At 41.2% G+C, this 24,538-nt stretch overlaps 1 protein-coding gene across 6 annotated transcripts in view; it reads left to right on the top strand.

Annotated features, from left to right (window-relative positions):
* The window catches only part of bahcc1b (BAH domain and coiled-coil containing 1b), a 242,676-nt gene that overhangs the window by 195,560 nt on the left and 22,578 nt on the right, over positions 1-24,538 (top strand). For 5 of the 6 annotated variants that reach the window (XM_060844917.1, XM_060844921.1, XM_060844920.1 and 2 more), the window contains 2 exons: positions 1,443-1,518; positions 2,339-2,447. In XM_060844917.1, coding sequence (XP_060700900.1) covers positions 1,443-1,518; positions 2,339-2,447 — 185 coding nt within the window. Of the gene's footprint in view, positions 1-1,442; positions 1,519-2,338; positions 2,452-24,538 lie in introns of all 6 variants that reach the window. The other variant, XM_060844918.1, reaches the window with a different exon arrangement.

Raw genomic sequence — 24,538 nt, 5'->3', positions numbered from 1 at the left:
CCTGTCTCTGTATCAGCACCAAATCCTGCCCTTTCACTTTCACTTTGCTAAACAAAGATTTGTTATTGAAGACGTGTTTCTTGATTGCTGCAGAGCTGAGCAGATTGGATTTGACAACAATAGAATATTAGTTACGTAACAGAAAAATGCCTAGCAAGCATCCAGTGATTTATCTGTCGATCGCAAAATCAGAGGATTCCAAAAATCATCAAGGGCATTTGAAAAGCACCAATAAAGCTAACAAAGAGCACATGTTCACACTGATTGCAACATAATTAACCTGAACTACATTTACAGAGAGCTTGTTCCTTCAAGTTAACTTAGTAACCAGGGTTCATGTGAACTGAGCAGCAGGAATAGACAAAGATGGATGAATTCAGAAGTAAGACCTTATATATAGTGTGGAACAGATGCTAACATGGCGATTAAAGGTTGATTTCTCTTAGTTTTACAGATGTGAATAAGTGAATAGTTTATTAGTTGGGGAGGGTGGCTCTGGATGAAGTATTCATGTTAATCTGACTGCTGTCAGGTTCCAGATATCAAAATGATAACCATAAAATTTCCCAATAGTTCTTTAACTCTTAAAATAGGCACAAGAGAAAATTGATTATCAGCAGAAACTGGGTGGCAGAGTGGGTTGGAACATTCTCCCTCTGGTTATGGGCACAAGTGCTGACTGAAAGCAAGAATTTTGCAAAGGGAGCCTCAGACGGACTTGGGCTCTCGCATTGCACATTTAAAAGGCCCAATGCATGCTTTGAGTGTAAACATTGGACCTGTCTTTTCCTGACTTCAAAAATATCCAAGAGATTCAATTCCATCATATCACCCCACCCGATATTTGATCATAAGATAAAAGAGGAGAATTAGGCCATTTGGCCCATTACATATTTAGACATGATCTTGTGTCTGAACATCCTAGCCATTGTCTTTTCAGACGATGTTAAGTCTCTGTAATGACAAAACACACACGCACACATCGCTCAACATTTCCCCAACCCAAGACTGAAATACACCATTCATATCATGCCTTCGCATTGATACATTGGTTTCAGACAGAATTATTTTACCAGCAGGCTTCCACTGTCTTCCCTGTTTGTTTTCACCCCCACACTATTCTTTATTCAGAAGCTTCTGAATCCAATGGCAGTTCACAAGATCTACACATCAAGTGTTTGTTTTTCACTGCCCTGGAACAGGCATATCAACTGACTTACCAACTACATCTGACAGTGGGGGAATTGTACGTTTGACATGGCCACATTTGGCTTTGTTGAAAATGCTAAGGCTCCCAGGAGTTTCCTTCCATTCCTCCAACTAAGAAAACCATTAAAAGGGCTGCCCGGTGTCAACTGTAATGTCCTATCCAATTACAGAATTCATAAGTATTTCCATGCATGGATATATTTGTGTCAGTGACTGGGCTTTCCATTGTGCAGTTACAGTGTTGTGATTGAAGGAGAAAGAGGAAACCGACAGAGAATCTATTCCCTGGAGCAACTGCTGCAGGAAGCGGTGAGTTCCTCTTGCAACTATTTCCCTCTGCTTACAGTTCAAACCTTGTCCAGTCTGCTCATGAATGGTCAGAGGAGATTATGAATACTTTATACACTACAAGAAGGGTGAAGAACCTGTCATTTAGCCTGTGATATCTATTGAGGTAATTTATAGTTAATATTAGAATGCAATTAGTTTGCAAATTTAAACCTGGTATGGAGGGTTGAGTGGAAAGGATGACGCCAAGGCAGGTTGCTCTGGTTTAATTTTGGAATATTTCACCCATTTTTGACCCTATCTTCATTTTGCAGTGGTCTACTTGGTAAAAAAAAAACAGGAACAGGTGAGAGTCTATATGCCAAAAGTGTAGAAAAGCATGTTCAACACTTTTCAAAAGGAAATTGAAGAAGTACTTGAAAAGGGAAATGTTAGACAGCAATGAAGAAAGAGCTGTGACCAATTGGATCACTGTTTCAGAGAGCTGACACAGACACACCGGGCTGAATGGCCTCCTTCTGCACTCACTATTCCCTAATTCGTTGTTGCATCCACAGGGTGGAAACCAGCAATAAAAATTGTTTTTAAAGTATTTGCTCAATAGCGATGGGAGAGGAAATGTGAATGTCCATTGAGGACAGTACTCATCACTAAATCAAAGCATTCTTTTTAATTAAATGGGGATTTGAGTTTTACCATGAGAACTTTATAACTACCTCAATTTGGAATTAAAGGCTTATTCCTATCATTTATTTTTAAGGTTCAGTTTTGTGAGGGAACTTTTGCAATATGATGCATTGTCAATGTTAATTATTTATAAAATTAAAAAAATTACCTACAGGTACTTGATGTCAAACCATCCTCAACACAGTTCCTGCCGCCATCTACCAGGGTGTGTGCTTACTGGAGTCAGAAATCCCGCTGCCTCTATCCAGGAACCATCATCCAAAGTAGGTGCTCATTTTGACTCAAATATTCTCGATATAGTACATGTAATAAGGAAAGAGAGACAATCTGTTTGCTATTTACAAATCTTGGGAACTTGACAGAATCTAGGGATTTTTGGACAATTGCAAACCAATGTCTTTTTGTCTCAGCTCTCACTTCTTTTAAGAACCAAGGATATAGATATGAGCATCAGGAGATCTGTCAGCCTTTAATCCTATTAGATTTCACAATACCTTTCCCCTCATTGATTTATGTTCCTCCCTTCCTTTTGCCTTTTGATTTTTTGTTAACTGCTCAGGTTTTGTTTTTTTTCTTTTCAATCCAAGATGGAGGACGGGAAAAATTTCTGGCAGTAAGAGCTGCTCCTTTTTTTTGAGGTATTTTAGGTGTTGGAGGTGATTTCCTCGAATTCCAGGAGCAGCAATTACTGTTTTGTATGCTGTTGCTTTGTTTTGGAACTTTGGGAAAAAAAAGTCAAAACAACAGCAGTTTTAAAAGGGAGAAGAGCAGACAAAGGAAGCACATGGTGAGGACAGTGCAGGAGAGAGAGAGAGAACCTGCACAGTTACTGCCTTTGCTGTTTGAATTCGTGTATCGGTGGACATCGGAGTGCATCTGGGAAAATTAACAAACAGTGAAATTCACAACTAATCTTGGAGGAACTGTTGGGCGAAGTTCACAGCACAGAATCAGATAAGTGAATTGTTGTTTCAAATCTGTCCAAGAGAAAGGCTGCAGTAGTGAGTATAGTGGATTCTTTCTTGATTATATGTTTTTGGAGATAAGTCTCTTGGTTAAACTTAAAGTATAAGCCATTGCTATTAATTTAACCTGGGGCAGTGTTTGCAGAGGAATAAGACGGTGTTAATTTCTGGGTCTGTAGATTGTGAAGGAGATAAAATGGCTTTTGCAGTGATATGTACTTCTTGTCAGATGTGGGAGTTTAAAGAGAGTTTAAGGGTTACTGCGGATTATATCTGCCATAAATGCTGTTAGATGCGAATCTTATCAGATCGAGTGGATCTGTTGGAGAGACAGATAGAAGCAATGAGGAATTTGCAACAGCAACAGTATGTGATGGATGGCAGTTATAGGAAGGGGGAAAGTTTCAGATACAGTCACATAGATGGGTTAACTCCAGGAAGGGTGAGAGAGGTCGGCCCCCAAGGCAGGAATCTTTTGTGGATATATGAATTTCAAACAGGTATGCTGTTTTGGAAAATGTAGGGGATGATGGATTCTGAGGGGAACGTAGCACGAACGGCCAAGTTTCTGGTATTGAGACTGGCTCTAATGCAAGGAGGGGTACGTCGGCTTCCAAGAGATCAATTGTGTTAGGGGATTCTGTAGTCAGAGGTACAGACAGATGTTTCTGTGGCCAGCAGAGAAAAAGCAAAATTGTGTATTGTTTCCCTGGTGCCAGGATCAAGGATGCCTCAGAGTGGGTGGAGGGGGAGAGGGGCCAACAGGAGGTCATTGTCCACATTGGAACCAACGACATTGGAAGGGAAAAGGTTGAGATTCTGAAGGGAGATATTACAGAGTATTAGGCAGAAATTTAAAAAGGAGGTCTTCAAGCGTAGTAATACCTGGATTACTCCCAGTGCTATGAGCTAGTGAGGGCAGGAATAGGAGGATAGAGCAGATGAATTCATGGCTGAGGAGCTGGTGTATGGGAGAAGGATTCACATTTTTGGATCATTGGAATCTCTTTTGGGGTAGAAGTGACCTGTACAAGAAGGAGAGATTGAACCTAAATTGGAAGGGGACCAATATACTGGCAGGGAAATTTGCTAGAACTGCTTGGGAGTACTTAAACTAGTAAGGTGGGAGGGGGGGCCGGGGGGGGTGGGGGTGGGATCCAGGGAGATAGTGATGAAAGAGATCGATCTGAGACGGGTACAGTTGAGAACAGTCAGGGCCAGCAGGGATAAGGTAGGACTAATAAATTAAACTGCATTTACTTCAATGCAAGGGGCCTAACCGGGAAGGCAGATGAACTCAGGGCATGGTTAGGAACATGGGACTTGGATATCATAGCAATTATGGAAACATGGCTCAGGGATGGGCAGGACTGACAGCTTAATGTTCCAGGATACAAATGCTACAGGAAGGATAGAAAGGGAGGCAAGAGAGGAGGGGGAGTGGCATTTTTGATAAGGGATAGCATTACAGCTGTGCTGAGGGAGGATATTCCTGGAAATACATCCAGGGAAGTTATTTGGGTGGAACTGAGAAATAAGAAAGGGATGATCACCTTATTAGGATTGTATTATAGACCCCACCCTCCCCCAATAGTCAGAGGGAAATTGAGAAACAAACTTGGAAAGAGATCTCAGTTATCGTTAAGAATAATAGGGTAGTTATGGTAGGGGATTTTAACTTTCCAAACATCGACTGGGACTGCTATAGTGTTAAAGGTTTAGATGGAGAGGAATTTTCTTAAGTGTGTACAAAACAATTTTCTGATTCAGTGTGTGGATGTACCTAGTAGAGAAGGTGCAAAACTTGACCTACTCTTGGGAAATAAGGCAGGGTAGATGACTGAGGTGTCAGTGGGGGAGCACTTTGGGACCAGCGACCATAATTCTATTTGTTTTAAAATAGTGATGGAAAATGATAGACCAGATCTAAAAGTTCAACTTCTAAACTGGAGAAAGGCCAATTTTGACGGTATTAGGCAAGAACTTTCGAAAGCTGATTGGAGGCAGATGTTCGCAGGTAAAGGGATGGCTGGAAAATGGGAAGCCTTCAGAAATGAAATAACAAGAATCCAGAGAAAATACATTCCTGTCAGGGTGAAAGAGAAGGCTGGTAGGTATAGGGAATGCTGGATGCCGAAAGAAATTGAGGGTTTGGTTAAGAAAAAGAAGGAAGCATATGTCAGGTATAGACAGGATAGATCGAGTGAATCATTAGAAGAGTTTAAAGAAAGTCGGAGTATACTTAAGAGAGATATCAGGAGGGCAAAATGGGGACATGAGATAGCTTTGGCAAATAGAATTAAGGAGAATCCAAAGAGTTTTTACAAATATATTAAGGACAAAAGGGTAACTAGGGAGAGAATAGGGCCCCACAAAGATCAGCAAGGTGGCCTTTATGTGGAGCCTCAGAAAATGGGGGAGATACTAAATGAATATTTTGCATCAGTATTTACTGTGGAAAAGATTATGGAAGATATAGACTGTAGGGAAATAGATGGTGACATCTTGCAAAATGTCCATATTACAGAGGAGGAAGTGCTGGATGTCTTGAAACGGTTAAAAGTGGATAAATCCCCAGGAGCTGATCAGGTGTACCCAAAAACTCTGTGGGAAGCTAAAGAAGTGATTGCTGGGCCTCTTGCTGAGATATTTGTATCATCGATAGTCACAGGTGAGGTGCTGGAAGACTGGAGGTTGGCAAACATGGTGCCACTGTTTAAGAAGGGTGGTAAAGACAAGCCAGGGAACTATAGACCGGTGAGCCTGACCTAGATGGTGGGCAAGTTGTAGGAAGGAATCCTGAGGGACAGGATGTACCTGTATTTGGAAAGGCAGGGACTAATTCAGGATAGTCAACATGGCTTTGTGCGTGGGAAATCATGTCACACAAACTTGATTGAGCTTTTTGAAGAAGTAACAAAGAGGATTGATGAGGGCAGAGCAGTGGATGTGATCTATATGGATTTCAGTAAGGCATTCAACAAGGTTTCCCATGGAGACTGGTTAGCAAGGTTAGATCTCATGGAATACAGGGAGAACTAGCCATTTGGATACAGAACTGGCTCAAAGATAGAAAACAGAGGGTGGTGGTGGAGGATTATTTTTCAGACTGGAGGCCTGTGACCAGTGGAATGCCACAAGGATCAGTGCTGGGTCCTCTACTTTTTGTCATTTACATAAATGATTTGGATGGGCGCATAAGAGGTACAGTTAGTAAGTTTGCAGATGACAACAAAATTGGAGGTGTAGTGGACAACGAAGAGGGTCACCTCAGATTACAACAGGTTCTGGACCAGATGGGCCAAAGGGCTGAAAAGTGGCAGATGGAGTTTAATTCAGATAAATGCAAGGTGCTGCATTTTGGGAAAGCAAATCTTAGCAGGACTTATGCACTTAATGGTAAGGTCCTAGAGAGTGTTGCTGAACAAAGAGACCTTGGAGTGCAAGTTCGTAGCTCCTTGAAAGTGGGGTCGAAGGTAGAGAGGATAGTGAAGAAAGCGTTTGGTATGCTTTCCTTTATTGGTCAGAGTATTGAGTACAGGAGTTGGGAGGTCATGTTGCGGCTGTACAGGACATTGGTTAGACCATTGTTGGGATATTGCATGTAATTCTGGTCTACTTCCTATTGGAAAGATGTCATGCAACTTGAAAGGGTTCAGAAAAGATTTACCAGGATGTTGCCAGGGTTGGAGGATCTGAGCTACAGGGAGAGGCTGAACAAGCTGGGGCTGTTTTCCCTCGAGCGTCAGAGGCTGTGAGGTGACCTTATAGAGATTTACAAAATTATGAGGGACATGAATAGGATAAATAGACAAAGTATTTTCCCTGGAGTCGGGGAGTCCAGAACTAGAGGGCATAAGTTTAGGGGTGAGAGGGGAAAGATATAAAAGAGACCTAAGGGGCAACCTTTTTACGCAGAGGGTGGTACGTGTATGGAATGAGCTGCCAGAAAATGTGGTGGAGGCTGGTACAATTGCAACATTTAAAAGGTATTTGGATGGGTATATGAATAGCTTCTGTTTGTGTTGGGGACCGGGGAAGCGAAAATCATGGAGGAGGTGGAGGACGTGGGTGGTGTCCCGAATGTAGGTGGGGAGTTCTTGGACTAAGGGGGAGGGTATATGAATAGGAAGAGTTTGGAGGGATATGTGCTGGATGCTGGCAGGTGGGACTAGATTGGGTTGGGATATCTGGTCAGCATGGATGGGGTTGGACTGAAGGGTCTGTTTCCATGCTGTACATCTCTATGACTCTATGACTGAATGAAGACAGGTTAAAAAAAATTATTCAAGTCTCCACCATTTCCTTTTTTTTCTGATTGTTAGTCAAGCACTTGCATCATTAAGGAGCCAATACTTACTTTAATCAATATTTCCACTTTTATATTCGGCTAGAAACTTCTAATTTCTGTTGCTTGTTATAATTCTTGTGAGTTTTCCCTCATACTCTTAAATTTTTGTCTCAATTTCTTTTAGTTATCTTTTTCTGGTTTTGAATAAATTCCTTAAAGTCCGGCCTTCCTGATAACCTTTGCAACATTAAGGGCATTGTGGACAGATTCTCCCATGCCCCAAAGAGGATGTCATGGGCAGGATATCGAGGTCCCCACAATAGCCCCAGTCAGCCATTTGGAGGGCTCTCCCCTCTCAAATGGCCTGTCTGATCAGTCATTTTGAGTTTATATTTGAAACATGTCCCTTTGAGGGAGCCGACACATTATCGTTCGGGTCTTTGACCTGCTTCAGCCGTGTCCAGTTCTCTTTGTGCAACCAATAAAGTTTAAGAGCTGACGACCATTTTGGCTGGGGCCTCGGAATCCGGAGCCCAGCTGCCATCCTTACCTAAAGGGCGAGGTCAAAAAGATATCCCTGTGCCAGGCCTGTTGCCAATCAGTGCAGCCTCAGGATCTCCATTTGGTCCTGACGTCAGACTCCTGAAGGCCCATGAGAAAGTTCATTGTACGGTTTTTCATTCTACCCGTGATAAGATGATATCTGGCCGGGTTCTTGCTTCTGCCAGAGTTGAGTTTTGTTCTGCAGACTCTTTATTGAACTAATTAAATTCAATCCATTTTGTCACCATGATGAGAGCACCATTGAAAGGCTCCAGCTGACAATAGTTCTGGAGATGGTGAAATGAGTCGCTTTTTACAATCGAATATTTCATGCACTGTCTAACAGATTTCTCCCCAGTCAGCTGGGAGCCACTGGGACACTTTAATGTGACACGCAGTATTGGTGAGTCAAGAAGTAATGTGAGATTGAAGCTTTCAAGATATCAGCACAGAAACAAAGAGGTGTTTCTGGAAAGTCTGTCTCACTGGACTTCCCCTCTGCATACAACATAACCTTGTTACTCTCCTGTGCAGTTTGGTAGACCGATTCCCTCTGTAACCTGAGCAAACAGTTCTGATCTAATGTGCCCTTGTTACTGTTCATTAATCAGTATCATTGGTTTCAAGTTTTACTTTAAATTCCCCCAAACCAAAAATAACTTTCTAAAATAGAATTTCTGTGCAGGGCTTCCTCCCAGTTTTGTTTAATTAAACCTTGAGCTCCTCTCCAGCTGAAACGTCTTCACTTCCTGTCAGTGCACTATTGTGACTGCAGTCGATTTCCTGTACAGTAATACCACATTACTATTTTTTGGTACTGATTTTCTCTTCTGTTTGTATTCTGGAGCAATTGCTTTCCCTGTGAGCTCATTGTCTTCCTGGACATTATTGTGATGACTTTGATTCCCTTCGGAGTGTTATGATCATTCAGCTTCTCATTGTGCATTGTGACATTGCATTCCCTGTGGTATTACTTGTTCACTTGTGCGTTATTGAGCTGTTAGAAAGTACTGAGTAGTTCCCAGTTGCAAAGAAAACAAAATTATTTGCCTTAAGCAATGGGCTGGAATTTCTGCTACTCAAGCCCTTCTCCTGGACATCTAAAATGGGCAAGGGCTGAAAATTGGCCAGGAGTATGCCTCATCAGATGCATTTCTTTAGTGTGTAACATCACGACTTTCTGCTGCCCAAGTCCAACAGCAGGTGATGCTCCCATCCTTAAGTGCAAATAAAAGAAATAACTTGTTGCTCATCATAGGTATCATAGATGCAAGGGCCGCCACTTGGTCCCCAGGGCCAGGTGACAGGTGAGGAGGTCCTGAGAATGTCTGTTGGAATCCAGACTCTCAGAGTGAAGGCACACTTGGCCCCACTTCAGTGATACAGCATGGTCCAGGCCAGGGAGTCCGGTTTCAACATTAAAATATCCCCAAGGCTAGGAAATCGGCTGGGTCAGGGTTATACCTTCCTTGTGAAAACTTCCCTGCTCCCAACAAGTCCATTCCACAGATTAGAAAGGTATAAAATCTTGTGTCTGGAATCTTAAAGGGATATGGTGAGTTTTGTGATAAAGTTAAAGGAGAGGTCCAGCAAGCTCCATCTTAATCTGGTGCCATTTTTTTATGGTGCGTGCTGGATTTCTTGCGAGGCAGGGTGCCAGTTAAGGGGGTTTATTGCTTGTTAAAACAGCTTATTCATGGCCCAATTTACCTTATTAATATTCAGCTTACCAAGCAAGTTACAGATTGAGAAAACTCGGCATGGAACTGACAGCAGGTACCTGATGAATTCAGCTCACCACTTCCTCTGACAAGCCTCCATGTTAGACATTGAGCAGCAACATCTCAGGGCACATTGCTTAAGCACGGATAACATGCAGCCTACATCCACTGACATTAGCATCCTATATGCACCAGCCTCCAAGAACCCTCATATCACATCTTTGTTGCATTTACAGGGCGCTTCTGCACTTCAATGTTGCACCTCAGGCTGCTCCAGCAAGTCTCATTGTAATGCTGCAGCAAGGATACTGTCCACTCGGGGGGGACACATCCAGCTCAGGGACTGCATCAGGCTGTATGTCCACCCTGTTTGCTTGCTGTCAGAGCGCCCGCTCACTCTGAACCTTCCTACATGGTGACAACATCCCTGAGTTGCATGGCCTTGCCTTGTCCTTTTGTCATTTGCCCCTTCTACCAGAGATACCAGGCTCTTAGTATTGCTGTCTTGCCTTGCAATTAGTGCAGACACAGAGAGAGAAAGCTTATTGTGGTTGTTAGCAAGCCTCAGTTAAGTCAAGGGAAACAGCCTTCAGTCAGGGCCCCGGCATAGTAAGTCACAGGCAGCCTTAGTTGCGAGTCCAGCGGCTTGGACACAATCAGTCAGCCACTTGGGGTGGTCAGAGTTGGAAATTAATGCCGTCTGCATTAGGGGTGAGAAGCCAAATGATGTGCAGCCCACCAGCCATGTTAACTGGAGCAGATATTATAAGGGATTAAGGTGTAGGTTACAGATGAGGAAGTGTCCTGAGTGAGAGTGTAGGCAGTGCAGAGGGCAGGCAGTGGTAATGATGTCTGGGAATGTGGTGGGGGAGAGCACATGAGGGAAGATGTTGCACAGAATAGTGAGAGCGGTAGAGCATGAGGCTTGGTGGGAGGTGGGTGTAGTAGCAGAGAAAGAGTGAATGTCAGGTATCCGAGAGAAGATGGTGACTTTTAACTGGGCAGAGTGGAGAAGGTCATTGACATTCTTTCAACAGTCCTCCAGATGGATGACTCTGCTTTACCTGGATGGCAACCTTGGATCAGGCTGGCATGGTCCTGGGGGAAGAGTAAACCCAGCCTGTGCACCATTCCTATTCACCAGAAGCCCCAGAATAATGCATGCAAAACCCATTCCAGCGATGTAAGTAATCTTCAGGGGACTTGGTTCAAATCCTGCCTCAGGATAAATAAATAGAAAGAAAGATGATTTTTTTTCACACATGCAAGATGCTTGGTGTTTGTATCTTAAATGCAAGAGCCCCTCATTTTAGGAGAATGGCTAGCAAGTCCAAACTTTCTGATGAAAGTCAAACTGGACCCTCAGGATTAGTATCTGGAATTGTCCCCAGATTCTCCATCTGCAAGATGTAACTTTTGACAAATGTCTCGCAGTAATGAGGAGTCAGGCAGGAGGACCACAGAGAGGAATGGAAAAGGAGTAATATGTCATCACAGCAGAGAAGGAGGGGGGAAGTTGTGAGAAAGGGAAATGGAAGGCAGCAAGACAGGGGAAGGAAATGGTAATATATAGCAATGATTAAAGAAGATAAAAGGGAAACAGAAGGAAGAGGAAATAAAGTGAGAGTGATGGAATGATGAATTAGTGGAGAAACATAATGAAAGAGATGGACGGGCATGATATTAAAGTAAGGAAGAGGCAGGAATAGAGAACAATGAAAGAGAAAGGATAAAGGAGTTTCATGGCACTGTGGTAGTGACGTTGCCTCTAGCCCAGCAGATTTGGATTCACCTGCCACAAAGATATGTGTGAACAGTTTTTTTTTAAAGGGAAAGGAATGGGGAGGAGGAGAGAGAAAGAAAGGTGAAGCAGGAACCTTTAGGGTGTATTGGGTGCTGAAAAGGCCATGTCAAATGGAACTGAGATGGGGTGAGGGGTCAATTGGTGACATAATCTGCAGAGGACTGACAGTGCTCAGATGAAGCTTTGGTTTTCATATTGAATTCTTCTTGAATTATCAACCATTTGCAGACTATATCAGCAATTCTGAAACATTCAGTCCGACATTGCAATTTGATGGTGACTACATGACATATTGACTTTTTTTGACAATTTTTGTTGTGTTTAATCAAGGTAGAATCAAAAATTAACAATCACATCTGTGGTTCATGTATTGTCCTGTTCACAGCTGATCCCATCTGTGCTTTAAAAATTGCAAATCATCTGGTACAGAGGGTCACTTTGAATGTATTTAAATATTGTTACCTGAACTTTAGCCTGAGGAAGTGAATCATAACAAACAAAGCAGACCCAGACTTGGTGAGGGGAGTGGTAAAAAATTGCAGTCTGAGACAAAGGATCAGATGTAGCAAGAAATCCAGTATGGAAATATGATAAATGGAGACTGTACATTTATGTCTAAATAACTTCCAAGCTAGCAACTTTCTATTCGTTTTAGCTTCCCAAAGCTGAGCAATAACTGATTCCATATGAGTTTTGCAGTTGACATTTTCAGCTGTAACACAAAGCTGCTGGAAGGGCCTCTTCTTATGTCAACTTAATGGTGACCTAAGGCAAGACCTTATAAATGACTAGGCAGCACAGTAAACATACGGTGACTGTGTATAAGTGTAGCAATTGATTCACACACTTTGACATTGTGCCATTTTTGGTATGTGAGGGGAAAAGGCTGCACTGCTTAGTGCTCCGCTGCTCTTTTGATTGCAGACAACGACTGTTCACTTTGTTTTTTAGACATTTGTGTTATATTTAACCAGTGGAGTCAATTTGCTGTTACTGCACAGTCTTGCTATTTATGCATTTGTGTTAATTTACTCTAAGTTAAAACATTTTTGTCTACAAATGAAACATTTGTTTAAATTTGATTATTAATATTAATTCTCATTCATGTCTTCAAATCCACCCATGACCTTGCTTATATCTGTGCTTTATTGCAGCCTCAACACTCCAATATGTCTGCATTTATCCAAAACTAACCTGTTAAGCATTCCTGATTTTAATCACTTGCTTACTGTTTGGACCTTAAAAGCTCCCAAATATGCTCCAAACACCTCACTGTCTTTCTTACCTTGCTTTCCTCCATTAAGACTGTCCCCAAAACCTCCCTCTTTAACCAAGCCTTTGGTCATCTGACCTAATATCTCCTAATGGGCTTGATCTCATATTTTGTTTGAGAAAGCTCCCGTGTGGGACCGAGAGTTGTTTTATTACGTTAAAGCTAATATATACATGAAAGCCGTGGTAGTTAGAACCTCTTAGTCATCAGCGGTGATTCCTATTTATTAATTCAGCAGATCTCTGAATGTAACACTTTGCAAATGTCTTAACTATTAGTAACCCCATCGATGGGAGATTCTCCTGCAACACTGCAGTCTGTTCCATCTGCCACTGGGGAAAATAGGGGAAGGAGAAATTGGATTGGTGCATAAAGTCAGAGATATATGTAAAAAAAAGTCTGGCACTTGCAAGAAGGCATGAGTTACATCACTGAGAAAATTATATGGAATTTGGTATAAGGGTACGGCATTTGGAAAGAAGCCAGAGCACTTTGTAAAAATGGTAAGTCATTGCTCCCTGCTGTGACACATTAGTGAAATCACTATAATTTGCTTGAGTGCTGAAAGGACTCTGCTAAATAATGTGCAAGGTGGAGATGCAACTTGATGCAGTGAAAAACGTTCTTTTGTGTTTGGGGTGGAGATTGTATTGTATGGTTAATACAATGGAGGCTTAGTTTTCTCAGATACTTAATATTATTTCCACATACACATTTAGCAGTTTTGTCATTCATTTCTTTTGGTTTGCTTCAAAGGCCTTCACTAGCATTTTCACTAAAATGAAAACTGTTAAATATTTTAAATTGTTTGTAAAATTCAAAATATGAAGAAGGGCTTGATGGGCTTATGCTCGAAACGTCGAATTCTCTATTCCTGAGATGCTGCCTAACCTGCTGTGCTTTGACCAGCAACACATTTGCAGCTGTGATCTCCAGCATCTGCAGACCTCATTTTTTACTCGAAAATATGAAGAAGCCCATGCTCTGAAGAAGAAGTTAACTGTAGTAAAAATAATGAGGTGGACTTTTGTTCTTTTACTAAAAGAATTTAATTAACAATTAGCCCTTCAGTTTCCCTCCTGGACCCTAGGTAGCTGATTGTGTTAATGGTTCCTTATCTTCAGGTATTTAGTCCCATTCAAATTTATCATCATCAGCCCCTCCTCTAAAGAATCCACTCTTGATCCATCTGACCATGCAAATCACTGATCTATCTCCGACCTTCCTTTCCCCTCCAAAGTCCTTGAACATACTGCTGCCACCCAAATCCTTTAACCAACTTACCTGCAGACGTTTTTTTTTGTTTGTGTTCCTTCAATCAGGTTTCTGACGTGCCACAATACAAAAGAGCTCTTGACAAAGCTTGTGTGACTGTCAACATGGTAACCTATCCTTCCTTATCCTTCCCAATCCACCAGCATTGTTCAGCATTGCTGAACACACCAACTCCTATCCACTGCCGTCTGTGAGGTGCAACTACCCTTGTTTACTTCCTTTCTTATCTGTTGAACCAGAGCCATGGAGAATATGCTGTCTTCCTACTTGTATATCTTTAAAAACCTCACATGCACATACACTCATTCGCAATTAAGACAGACAAAGGACCAATGATGTTACTCGGGTACTATAGGTAAAAAAATAATAAAGACTGTGAACAAAATTCTGAAGATCATAACTCCAAATTTCCAGACTCAGGTATATTATTTCACACTGTCTTTTTTGATATTAGCCTGGATGACATGCTGCTGTCTGTAGGATGAAAGTCATTCTTTGATTTGTTAACAGGTCTTTTCCTGTTAGAACATTTTTGAAACTTCCTTTCTTTTGTCTTTTTTGCCCCACACACAGAGAGACGAAGGACAGAGAAATGGTTTCTGTTTGAAGGTTTGGTATTTTTCTCTGCTACACTGACACATGTAGCCTTTAGTACACTGCAGCTTAACCAATCAAAGAGCAGTTGTCAGGTAGTATTTTCTTTGCTCAAAAGACTCAATATGCCATCCAATTTCAAATTCTCCCCTGATTGCTTCAAAAGTCTACATTGCACTGCGCAATTAAAAAATATGCAACAGAAAAGATTTACAAGGATATTGCCAGGGTTGGAGGATGTGAGCTATAGGGAGAGGCTGAATAGGCTGGGGCTGTTCTCCCTGGAGAGTCAGAGGCTGAGGGGTGACCTTATAGAGGTTTACAAAATAATGAGGGGCATGGATAGGGTAAATAGACAAAGTATTTTCCCTGGGGTCGGGGGGTCCAGAACATATGTTTAGGGAGAGAGGAGAAAGATATAAAAGAGACCTACGGGGCAACTTTTTCACGCAGAGGGTGGTGCGTGTATGAATGAGCTGCCAGAGGAAGTGGTGGAGGCTGGTACAATTGCAACTTTTAAGAGGCATTTGGATGGGTATATGAATAGAAAGGGTTTGGAGGGACATGGGCCGGATGCTGGCAGGTGGGACTAGATTGGGTTGGGATATCTGGTCGGCATGGACGGGTTGGATCGAAAGGTCTGTTTCCATGCTGTACATTTCTATGGCTATGATTTTATGACTTGATTTTCAAGTTACAAAGCTCTCCTGGTATTTTAGTTCTGTCATAATCCACTTTCCATTTCAATTTATAATTCCAAAAATGAAAAAAAAGTAGTCTCCTACATTTCCAAAAGACCTCTGTTCTCCTTCAATTCCAGCCTGTTGTGCAATTCTAATTTTAATCACTCCATCATTGGTGGCCATATTTCCAGGTGCCTAAGCCAAACACTCTGGAATTCTCTCCATATGTCTTCGTTTCTCTCATCTTTTAGAATACTGCATAAAACCTACCACGTTGATGAAACTTTTAGTTATCTGTCCTGACCCTGACCTTGCCATCAGGGGTTCAATTTCTAAAATGCGTAGCTTGCAAGGTGCTATGCAGTTGCAAGTTGTCATTGTTGAAGGCATACAGGACTCTTCTTTCAATAACCTTAGTACAAATAGGAATCAGTGACACCATGGAACATGGGAGAATGATTATGCCCTTAGGGTAATGCCAGCTCTTGGAGTAAAGCAATTGATTGGAGTTAGTTCCATGTCTTTGCTACATGGGGCTCTATTGTATGGAAAGTTGTGAAAGAATTGAGAGAAAAGACTGAGGTCCATGAAGTCCTTATTATCCAGACAATGGTATAATCACTTATGACACTCTCTCAGCATTTTCTGGAAATGTGAAAGCCAGAAATGAAGTATACCTAATTCAGAAAAAATCACCAACTCCTGAAGGTGAACAGACTTCAAGGCCCAGGGAGACTCATAACTCTTATATTGAGAGCTATCTAAAAACGTACCCTAACTAGGAATATCCTCGAAGGAACATATCACATTCCTTATTAGTACATATACTATAACAACTTGGTAACTATTTCATCTGTCGATAGTTTGTTCCACAGCATGTTTATTCATAACTTCTCAAGGTGTAATTTGCTCCTTTGCCTGAGTATATCATAGGTATAGTTTCGAGTCCAATTCCTCTCCAATAATCTGTCCAATTACAATGAATTAAAGTTCTTAATTTCATTACAAACCTCAATCACACCTGATCTTTGTTTCTCTAAAGTAAAAGCACTAATTCTGGATGCTTATCCGAATAAATGAGGGCTGTCAGCATAGTTTTCATTCTCTTAGCTATTGCCCCCACTGGCTACAGGATGTTATTATCCTGAGAATTGTATGAAAGCAAAAGCCACACACGACACTGTCATGCATACTGGGACCTTCATGATCACTTTGTACTTAATGTTTAACCTAAAGCAACCATTTGTTTTCCCTTTTTGCCACCTACACTGTCCACCTTTAACTACCAATGAGCTGTTACCTTTCTGCCCCCGTATCCTCTTGCTTGATCTGGAACATTCACTGGGTAAACTGCTTGGAGTTTCTGAGTCACAGTTGTTTTTCTATAAGATTTGTCCAAATTAGAGCATGTCTGCTACATTGCAGTTCACTCCCCTGACTTGTCTACAATAAATTACAAGCTATTGATTTGGTCTGAGTTACCAACCTCGTGTACCTTTTCTTGACATTGACAAATTTAAGAATGGTTCCAATCACATCACCATGTAACTCCTGAAGAAAAATGATGAGCAGTAACCAGCAGCAATAACTTGCATTCATATAGCAACTTTAACTTACTAAAACATCCCAACATCATAGGCACAGTATATTACAGCATTTGAGACCAAACTCAGAAGATGGCATTAATGCAAATAACCGAAAGAATGGTCAGACAGGGAAGGTTTCAGGAGCTTCAAAAAAGAGGGAGAGGAAGAAAGATGGCACTGCTTAGGGAGGGAATTCTAGGAGACTGAAGACATGGCCATCAGTAGTCGACAGATTAAAATTAGAAATGTACAAGAAGATGTAGTTGGAAGAACACAGAAATTGTTGAAACTTGTGGAATCGGAGTACACTGCAGAGAAAGGAGGGGTGAGGACATGAACTTAACAGTGTCATGGAGAATAGCAATGGCATGTAGCTCAAGATCAGTTTCACTTCATAAGCACCTAAATACGACAATCAGTTTGAATAGTTTGTCTGGGGTTATGCGAAGGAGTATTGTTGAATTTGAAGCTGCCTAAGCACTCCTCACATTTCTCTGATCTGTAGAAATAATTGAAAACACTATGAGTATTGGTTAGAGTGCTGCATGAAGACCAGTGTTTCTAAGTGCAGAAGTGACAGCAAGATTTAGTTTATGTGCAAAATCACACATGTTATTATAGTTGTTCTTCTGCATGACCTTCACCATGTTCATCCTGTTGTCAGTTACAATCAGTCCCAAAGACAAATTAAATGGATGGACCCACTCATCACCGGAGAATGGGAGAGACTTTGGAACACTCGCTGTTGTGTGATTGCTCTCCTACAGTGTAACATTTAGAGGTGCAAGTCCACAAAAGGTTTCCACAGAGCAGCCATAGGTATGTGGTGTGAAAGTAACCGAGCATGTCATTAGTCTAGGATGGATGTTCAGTGCAGAGTTGTTCCATGTGTGACTAGTGAGATGAATGACTCCCCTCTCTCCTCATCTCAGCCTTTGTTACAAAAGACTTTTTTCTCAAATTGACCAGAGCAAATTGAATGTGAAAACTAAAGTGCAAAATGTATATTGATTGAAAACAAATCATCTTTGGAATCTCATATTTGGAATAGAATTTTAATTCAAATGCAGCGAGTTTACTTCCCAATTGCAAAATATAAAGCTCATAGACACTAAATTCAAACATGAGCTTTTTAATTATAGTGGACGGCATTTCAATTAGGATTTATTTTATTCATTGATGGAATATGGGCATCACTAGCTACTGCTGTGAGATACTGCAGTGTATCTCGTAGATAGTACATTTGGCTGCTACTGTGTATCGATGGTGAAAGGAGTGGATGTTGAAGGTGGAAGATGTCGTGCCCAACTCCATCGGGACTGCTTTGTCCTGAATGGTGTCACTTGAGCTGCACTCATCTGGGCAAGTGGAGAATTTTCAAGCACACTCCAGACTTTTGTCTTGTAGATGGTGGACTGGCTTTGGGAGTCAGTTTGGAAGTTACTCAGTGCAGAATTCCCAGGCTCTGACCTGCTCTTGTTGCCACTGTGTTTATACGGTGAGTCCAATTTAGTTTTTGGTCAATTGTAATCCCCAGAATGTTGATAGTGGGCAACTCAGGAATGGTAATGCCACTGAGTCTCATGGAATGGTTTGACATTGGCTTTTTTAATATTGCAGCACTTCAGTGTTTCCTGTTGAAATTCTTAGATCTATTGGAGTGAGTAGGAGAGGAATAAATCTCCAGCTTCTTGCAATTGGTTTAGGATGTCTATTTGATTTCAGATCTCACTGCACATTGTCAGCATTCTGACTGGTAATTTCTGCAATTGGATTGCACATGTTATGTCTTGTCTTTCAATGTATTTTATAAGTCAGTTTTGACAAATGCTGGTCTTACAGCAATTCCAAAGAGCTTTCAGATCATCATTGGGATAAAGGGAAAAATGAGTCCACACGTACACTTGTCTTCTATATCAGTATTAATCCAGTGTTCTAAATGTTCCAAGACAGATTTGAAACTGTGGAATGGACATGCAGGTAACCCTGTGGGATGAGTGGTCCAATTTAACAGCCGGGCATCATTAATATTCTGCCAACCAGTGAAAAGCCAACTATTTTCGAATGTGCCTCAAGGACACAGATGGTACACAGAGAGAACATCAGAATTTACTGTCAGTAAGGGAACAGTTTTTGATTTGCTCATGTGTCATACAGAGAAACATTAGCAAAATTGTATTCCACGGTGATTGTAAGGAAACTCTAATGTCAGGACAGTTCCCTAAAGTTAGCAAACCATTTTGATGTGAGCAGCCTCAAAAATTATGTCAGCTTGCAACACCAACTGCATGGGTTCAGTTCCTGCACCAGCTCAGGTTATTGTGAAGGACTCTTCTTAGCTTCACCCCTTGCCTGAAGTGTGGTGACTCTCAGGTTAAAATCACCAACAATCATCTCTCTGTAATGAGAGAGAAGCTCTATGGTCTGGTGAGGTTATGGTAACTTTACTTTGAATGACGGCTTGTCTAGGGGACCCAAAACCTCCAGAAATTGGGCCTCAGGCCTCATTAAAAATGAGCTGTCATTTTTCTCATCAATAATTACTTGGATTGAACCCAGGAAGACTATGATATCTTCCCCCCCCAAAAAAAAATGCAATAAACTTTGCAGCCTACGATAACAAAGCAGCCAGTAATGTTGATAACATGGAGCAAAAAGGATTTGATTTTTAAATTACTGTTTTGACACTGATTTGTTACAAAGTGAGCCACAGGCTACAAAACCAACAAACAATAGCATGTATATATTACACCTTGAACATCTAGGCTATGCATCAGAACAGAATAGAAAAAAAACTACTGTTGTAAAAATGCTTCAAATGCACAAACTTTAGGCTAGCAAAATCACAACTGATTAAGGGGATGGCAATGAACAGCTGCTGCTATTAACGTTAGCCCAGAATGTCTCATATTTATTCCACCAGCATTAGCAGTACAATTAGGCTTTCTTGATCACAAAGGATGTACATTAAAAGTTCCAGCTGAACGACTACAAAATCTACAGGAAGCATTTCCAGCACTTTACTGACCTCAGCTGGATCCATTTCTTTTCTTGCTGAAGCTGACGGGGAAATGAACAGCTTAGGAGAATCCTGGCTCAATGCAGTGCTCTTTCCTGGAGTAACTGGACTGTAACTCAAGTGTGGCAAAGTGAGGCTGAGCTCATATTGATGACCCAGCTTGACAGTGATTGTTAGACACAATCAAAACTGCAACATTCCCAGTTAAATTAAGGAAATGGTAATTGGCTCAGCATGGAATTCTGTATCACGTTTGTATGACCAACCACTTGAGTAGAAATCAATCTGCAACGGAACTGAGATACCATTTCTAAAACGACTGGAAAGAGCCAAACACAGTCCTATTTAATTAAAGATAAGTGGAAGCAGCACCTTGAGTGGATCAAATTGGGGTAATTGGACTTTTTTAAATTAATGTATAAATGAGACAAATTGATCTCTCAGCCCGGTATGAAATAGAAATAGGCTCAAGATGCATCCTAACATCAACCTGACAGAAGATCACTCCAGAGCAGTTCACAAAATTCATGTGCAAATACTCAATGCGTTCAAAATGATCACCCCACAGGAGCCAATTTTAATGCAGGTAAAAACACTTCATATAAAATTAGCTCACATACACAGGCACCTTAAGCATGTTTCATTGATCAAAATGTCTACCCTAGTTTGTGATTTATTCTGGATATGCATCGTATGGTCAGTTCATTGTGTTGGTTATGCACTGCATTGGTGTTGGCAGTAACCATATATTTGTGACTAGAAAAAAGAATAGGAATGGAATAATACAAATTCAATTTAGGCTACTTGGATTTCCAAGACTTTGGTCGGTGTTTCATGGACCACGTTCCATTTTAGGTGAATAGGAGCAGGAGTAAACCATTTAGCCCATCAAGGCTGCTCCACTATTCGAGATCATGGCTACCTTAATATAATTTTCTTGCAAATCTCCATATTCCTTGAATTCATTACTAACTAGAAATGTATCACCCCTATTTTGAACGTATTTTTTTAATTGAGCTTCCAGAACCCTCTAGGGGAGACATTCATTCTTGACTCAATCCAAAATCCTATGACTGTGTCACTTGGTTCTAGACCCTTCCAGCCTGTGGCACATTCTTTCTGAATCCACCTGACCATCCTTTTAAGAATTTTGTAAGTTAAAATAAGATCCCATCTCATTTTCTAAACTCCAGTAAATGCAAGCCCAGTCTTTCGAAACTCTCCTCATTGGATAGTCCTGCCATTCCACTCATCAGCCTAGGGACTTTCCAGTTCACTCTCCTCTCAAGAAAATATGTCCTGCCTTAGGCAAGGAGATTTGTACACATTATTCCAGGTATGGTCTCACCATGGTGCTGTAGAATTGAGGCAAGTCATTGTTACTCCTGTTCTGTCCATTTGTAACTAACCACAATAATTTATATGTTGTTCCAAGTAAGTCAGCTTCCACCATTGTGTATGCATTCTCCACTTCATTCATGGGCATAGAATTGCAAGTAACTTTGTGACATGATTGGTAATTATTGAAATAGGGGATTGAGGTTGAAGTTAAAAGAACTTCCGAAGGCTAGTGATGACAAGTAATATTCTCCATCGGCTGTGCGAGGGACCATGATTTGGAGGTGCCGGTGTTGGACTGAGGTAGACATAGTCAGAAGCCAGATGATACCAGGTTATAGTCCAACAGGTCTATTTGGAATCACAAGCTTTTGGAACGTAGCCCCTTCATCACCTGACAAAGGAGCAACGCTCTAAATGCTTGTGATTTCAAATAAACCTGTTGGACTATAACCTGGTGTTGTGTGGTTTCTGACTTTGTACTCAAGGCCTTCAACTTACAGAATGTAAATCAATCCACTTGGATGAAGAAATTAAAAGATGTATGTATCTGAGTGCAGATTACAATACCTGCTGTAGACAGGAGCAGAAAGTTAGAGATGGACATAGAAATATGAACAAACTTACAACAGATGGAGCTCGTGTGAGGAAGTGTAAGCTTATTAATTAGATGCAAGCAAGATAAATTGGAATATCTCCTTATTGGACAAAGACTAGGAACTGAGGAGGAACATGAGATTTGGGTGACCAACAATTTGGGTGGCCATACACAAATCACAAAAATCTAGAACACATACAAAAAGTAGTCAACAAACTCAATGGGAATATTGAGCTCCTACCTCAAAAGGATTGGAATGTACAGAAATGTATGTTCAGTTTTGCAGAGTGCTGGTCACAATAGTGTACTTTGTTTAGGTTCAGGCAGGTCATTGCCACAAAGGATTTATTAGTTTCACAACGTGCAGCGTAGATATCAGCATGATACTGTCACCTAAAGGGTTAAATTATGAGCACAGGTTGCAATTTTTTGCTTTGCATTCTGTTGAGCTTAGAAGATTAAAGGGTGATCTAATTGAAGTGTGTAAAATGGTTAAGAGGTTCAGTATGTACACAGGAATGATTTCCTCTGCTGCAGGAACCCAGAATAAAGCATGGTCTTAAAATTAGAACCAGGCTGTTTCGGAATAATATGAGGAAATACTTTGCCAGAGAAAGGGAAATGGAAAATTGGAACTCTCTACCCAAAATGTTGCTGGATCAGTTACACCTTTCATGACTGAAAGCAAGAGGTATTGAGCACTTGGGTGCAAATAGGGAGTTAGTGAATTTGATTAATAGATTATCCATGATTTGAATGGAATAGTGGAACAGCTCAAGGGCCTAAGTGCCCTATTCCTGTTGCAACATTTCTATTTGTTGATTTGATTCTTTTTTTAACAGGTATTTTAGAACATGTAGTCTGTGATTTGTCTGCTTTTTTTGCTGAGAACTGCAGATGAATCCATGGCCTTGCTCACAAACTGTGCTGGGGATATAGTGCAACATGAAATCAAGCATCATTTGATCAGTAATAAAAAAGGATAAAGAGCGGATCTGGTTAACTGGAATATTTCACCAAGAGATAAGGGGAGCCATGGGTCAGTTATGTGGCTTTGCTACAATTGTCAGCAGAAAAAAACAATATCATATAATTATCTACCGAAGGCCACTTCCACAGCCACTGCACAAACATTTAAATTTGAATTAGTACTCCATTAAGGTGATGGATTTGTGGAGCAAGCTGAATATTGCAAGCTGTGTAAATGATGCTCCTACTCACATTGAGAGAGGGGTGATGGATGTTGATAATATTGGAGTGAAGTGGAGAGAAATGCCGCTGGTATGAATGTTTGAGATGAGAACAGACTGGTCATATCCGTCACTGACGAGCTCCAAGGTCGAATGTGACTGGGGAGTGCAAGATCCAGATGTCGTTTATCAAAGCCTAGTGGGAAGTTGTGCAATTAACTCCCTCTGACTCAGGACTTTTGGCTGTAATAAGAGTAGTAGTAGTAGTTCAGACAGGCAGGTATTTGCAGCCTCTTACAATTGTTTTTTTAAAGAAAATGCCTCACATTTAGTCAACAGTTCCTTCTTCTTCTCATTAGGTATGACACACAGCCTTCTGTACAGCTGATGACAAAGGTCACAGGTACCTCCATGATGGCCATAATTAGCTGTTGGGAGGATTATTTAATCTTGGGTAATCTAAAAGGTAAAGAGACAGCAATTGGACCTTGCTGTGCCTGTGGAATACGATGAGGTCTTGTTTTGGACAACAATACTGTTGTAATCCAAGGATGTTTGAGTCTACTCTGAACTCGGCATGAAAATGGAAAATGCTGGAAATACTCAGCCAATGGCCAGCATCCATAGAGAGAGAGACACGAAGAGTTAATATTTCAGGTTGTGAGCTTGCATCAGAATTAAGTTCAATTGCATCAGTTTTCAGGGATCAGCTGGCAGCTGCCAAACCAAGTGTCCCTTCATGAGGCATCTAGTATCCATTTTAGGTTCCCATCAGAAATTTGGCAGAGCTCAGCGAAAGCGACACTTGCCAGCTACACACTAGTTTTTACAAAGCTTCATGTAGAATCAGGAATGGCGGCAGTCCTGCACAGACTTGACAGTCCTTGCAGTTGTCTGCTGTAGGCCCACTCCTGGGTGTTAACTTTGGGCTATTAAAAAAAGTGACAAGTAACTTCAGCTCATGGCAATACTTGAGCACAGAAATGTCAACTGACACTCCAGTGCAGTTCCAATGAAAGACTGTTCCATGATCAGTGGTGCTGTCTTGAGGGTAGTACATTGATCTGAAACAACTACTGCAGTCTAAGGTGGATGTGAAAGACCCCGCGGCACAAATTCAAAGAGAAAGGAAGTTATTGCTGGTGTGTTGGCCAGTATTTATTCCTCAAGCGCAAATAAACATTATCTGGTCAATATCACATTACTGTTTGTGTAGCTTGAAGGCTTTGTCTATTACAACAGTAACCACACCTTCCAAAAAGCTGAATTGGCTGTAAAGTACTTTTGCAGTGTTGGTTGAGAAAGGTATTATATAGATATAACATTCCTTTGTCTCCCTCCTTCCCTCTGTCTCTACCCTCCTCCTTTTTCTTCCTCACATTCTTCCCTTCCCCTCCTGGTCTATCCTTTCCTTTGTTATGCTCCCAGGTGATGTTGTTAGTGATGGAATGTGAGGACTGCAGATGCTGGAGAT

Source organism: Hemiscyllium ocellatum, chromosome 25 (genome assembly GCF_020745735.1).
Source record: "Hemiscyllium ocellatum isolate sHemOce1 chromosome 25, sHemOce1.pat.X.cur, whole genome shotgun sequence".
NCBI lineage: Eukaryota > Metazoa > Chordata > Chondrichthyes > Orectolobiformes > Hemiscylliidae > Hemiscyllium > Hemiscyllium ocellatum.
Note: the sequence above shows the minus strand (reverse complement) of the source record. Positions and strands in the feature narration are given on the sequence as shown.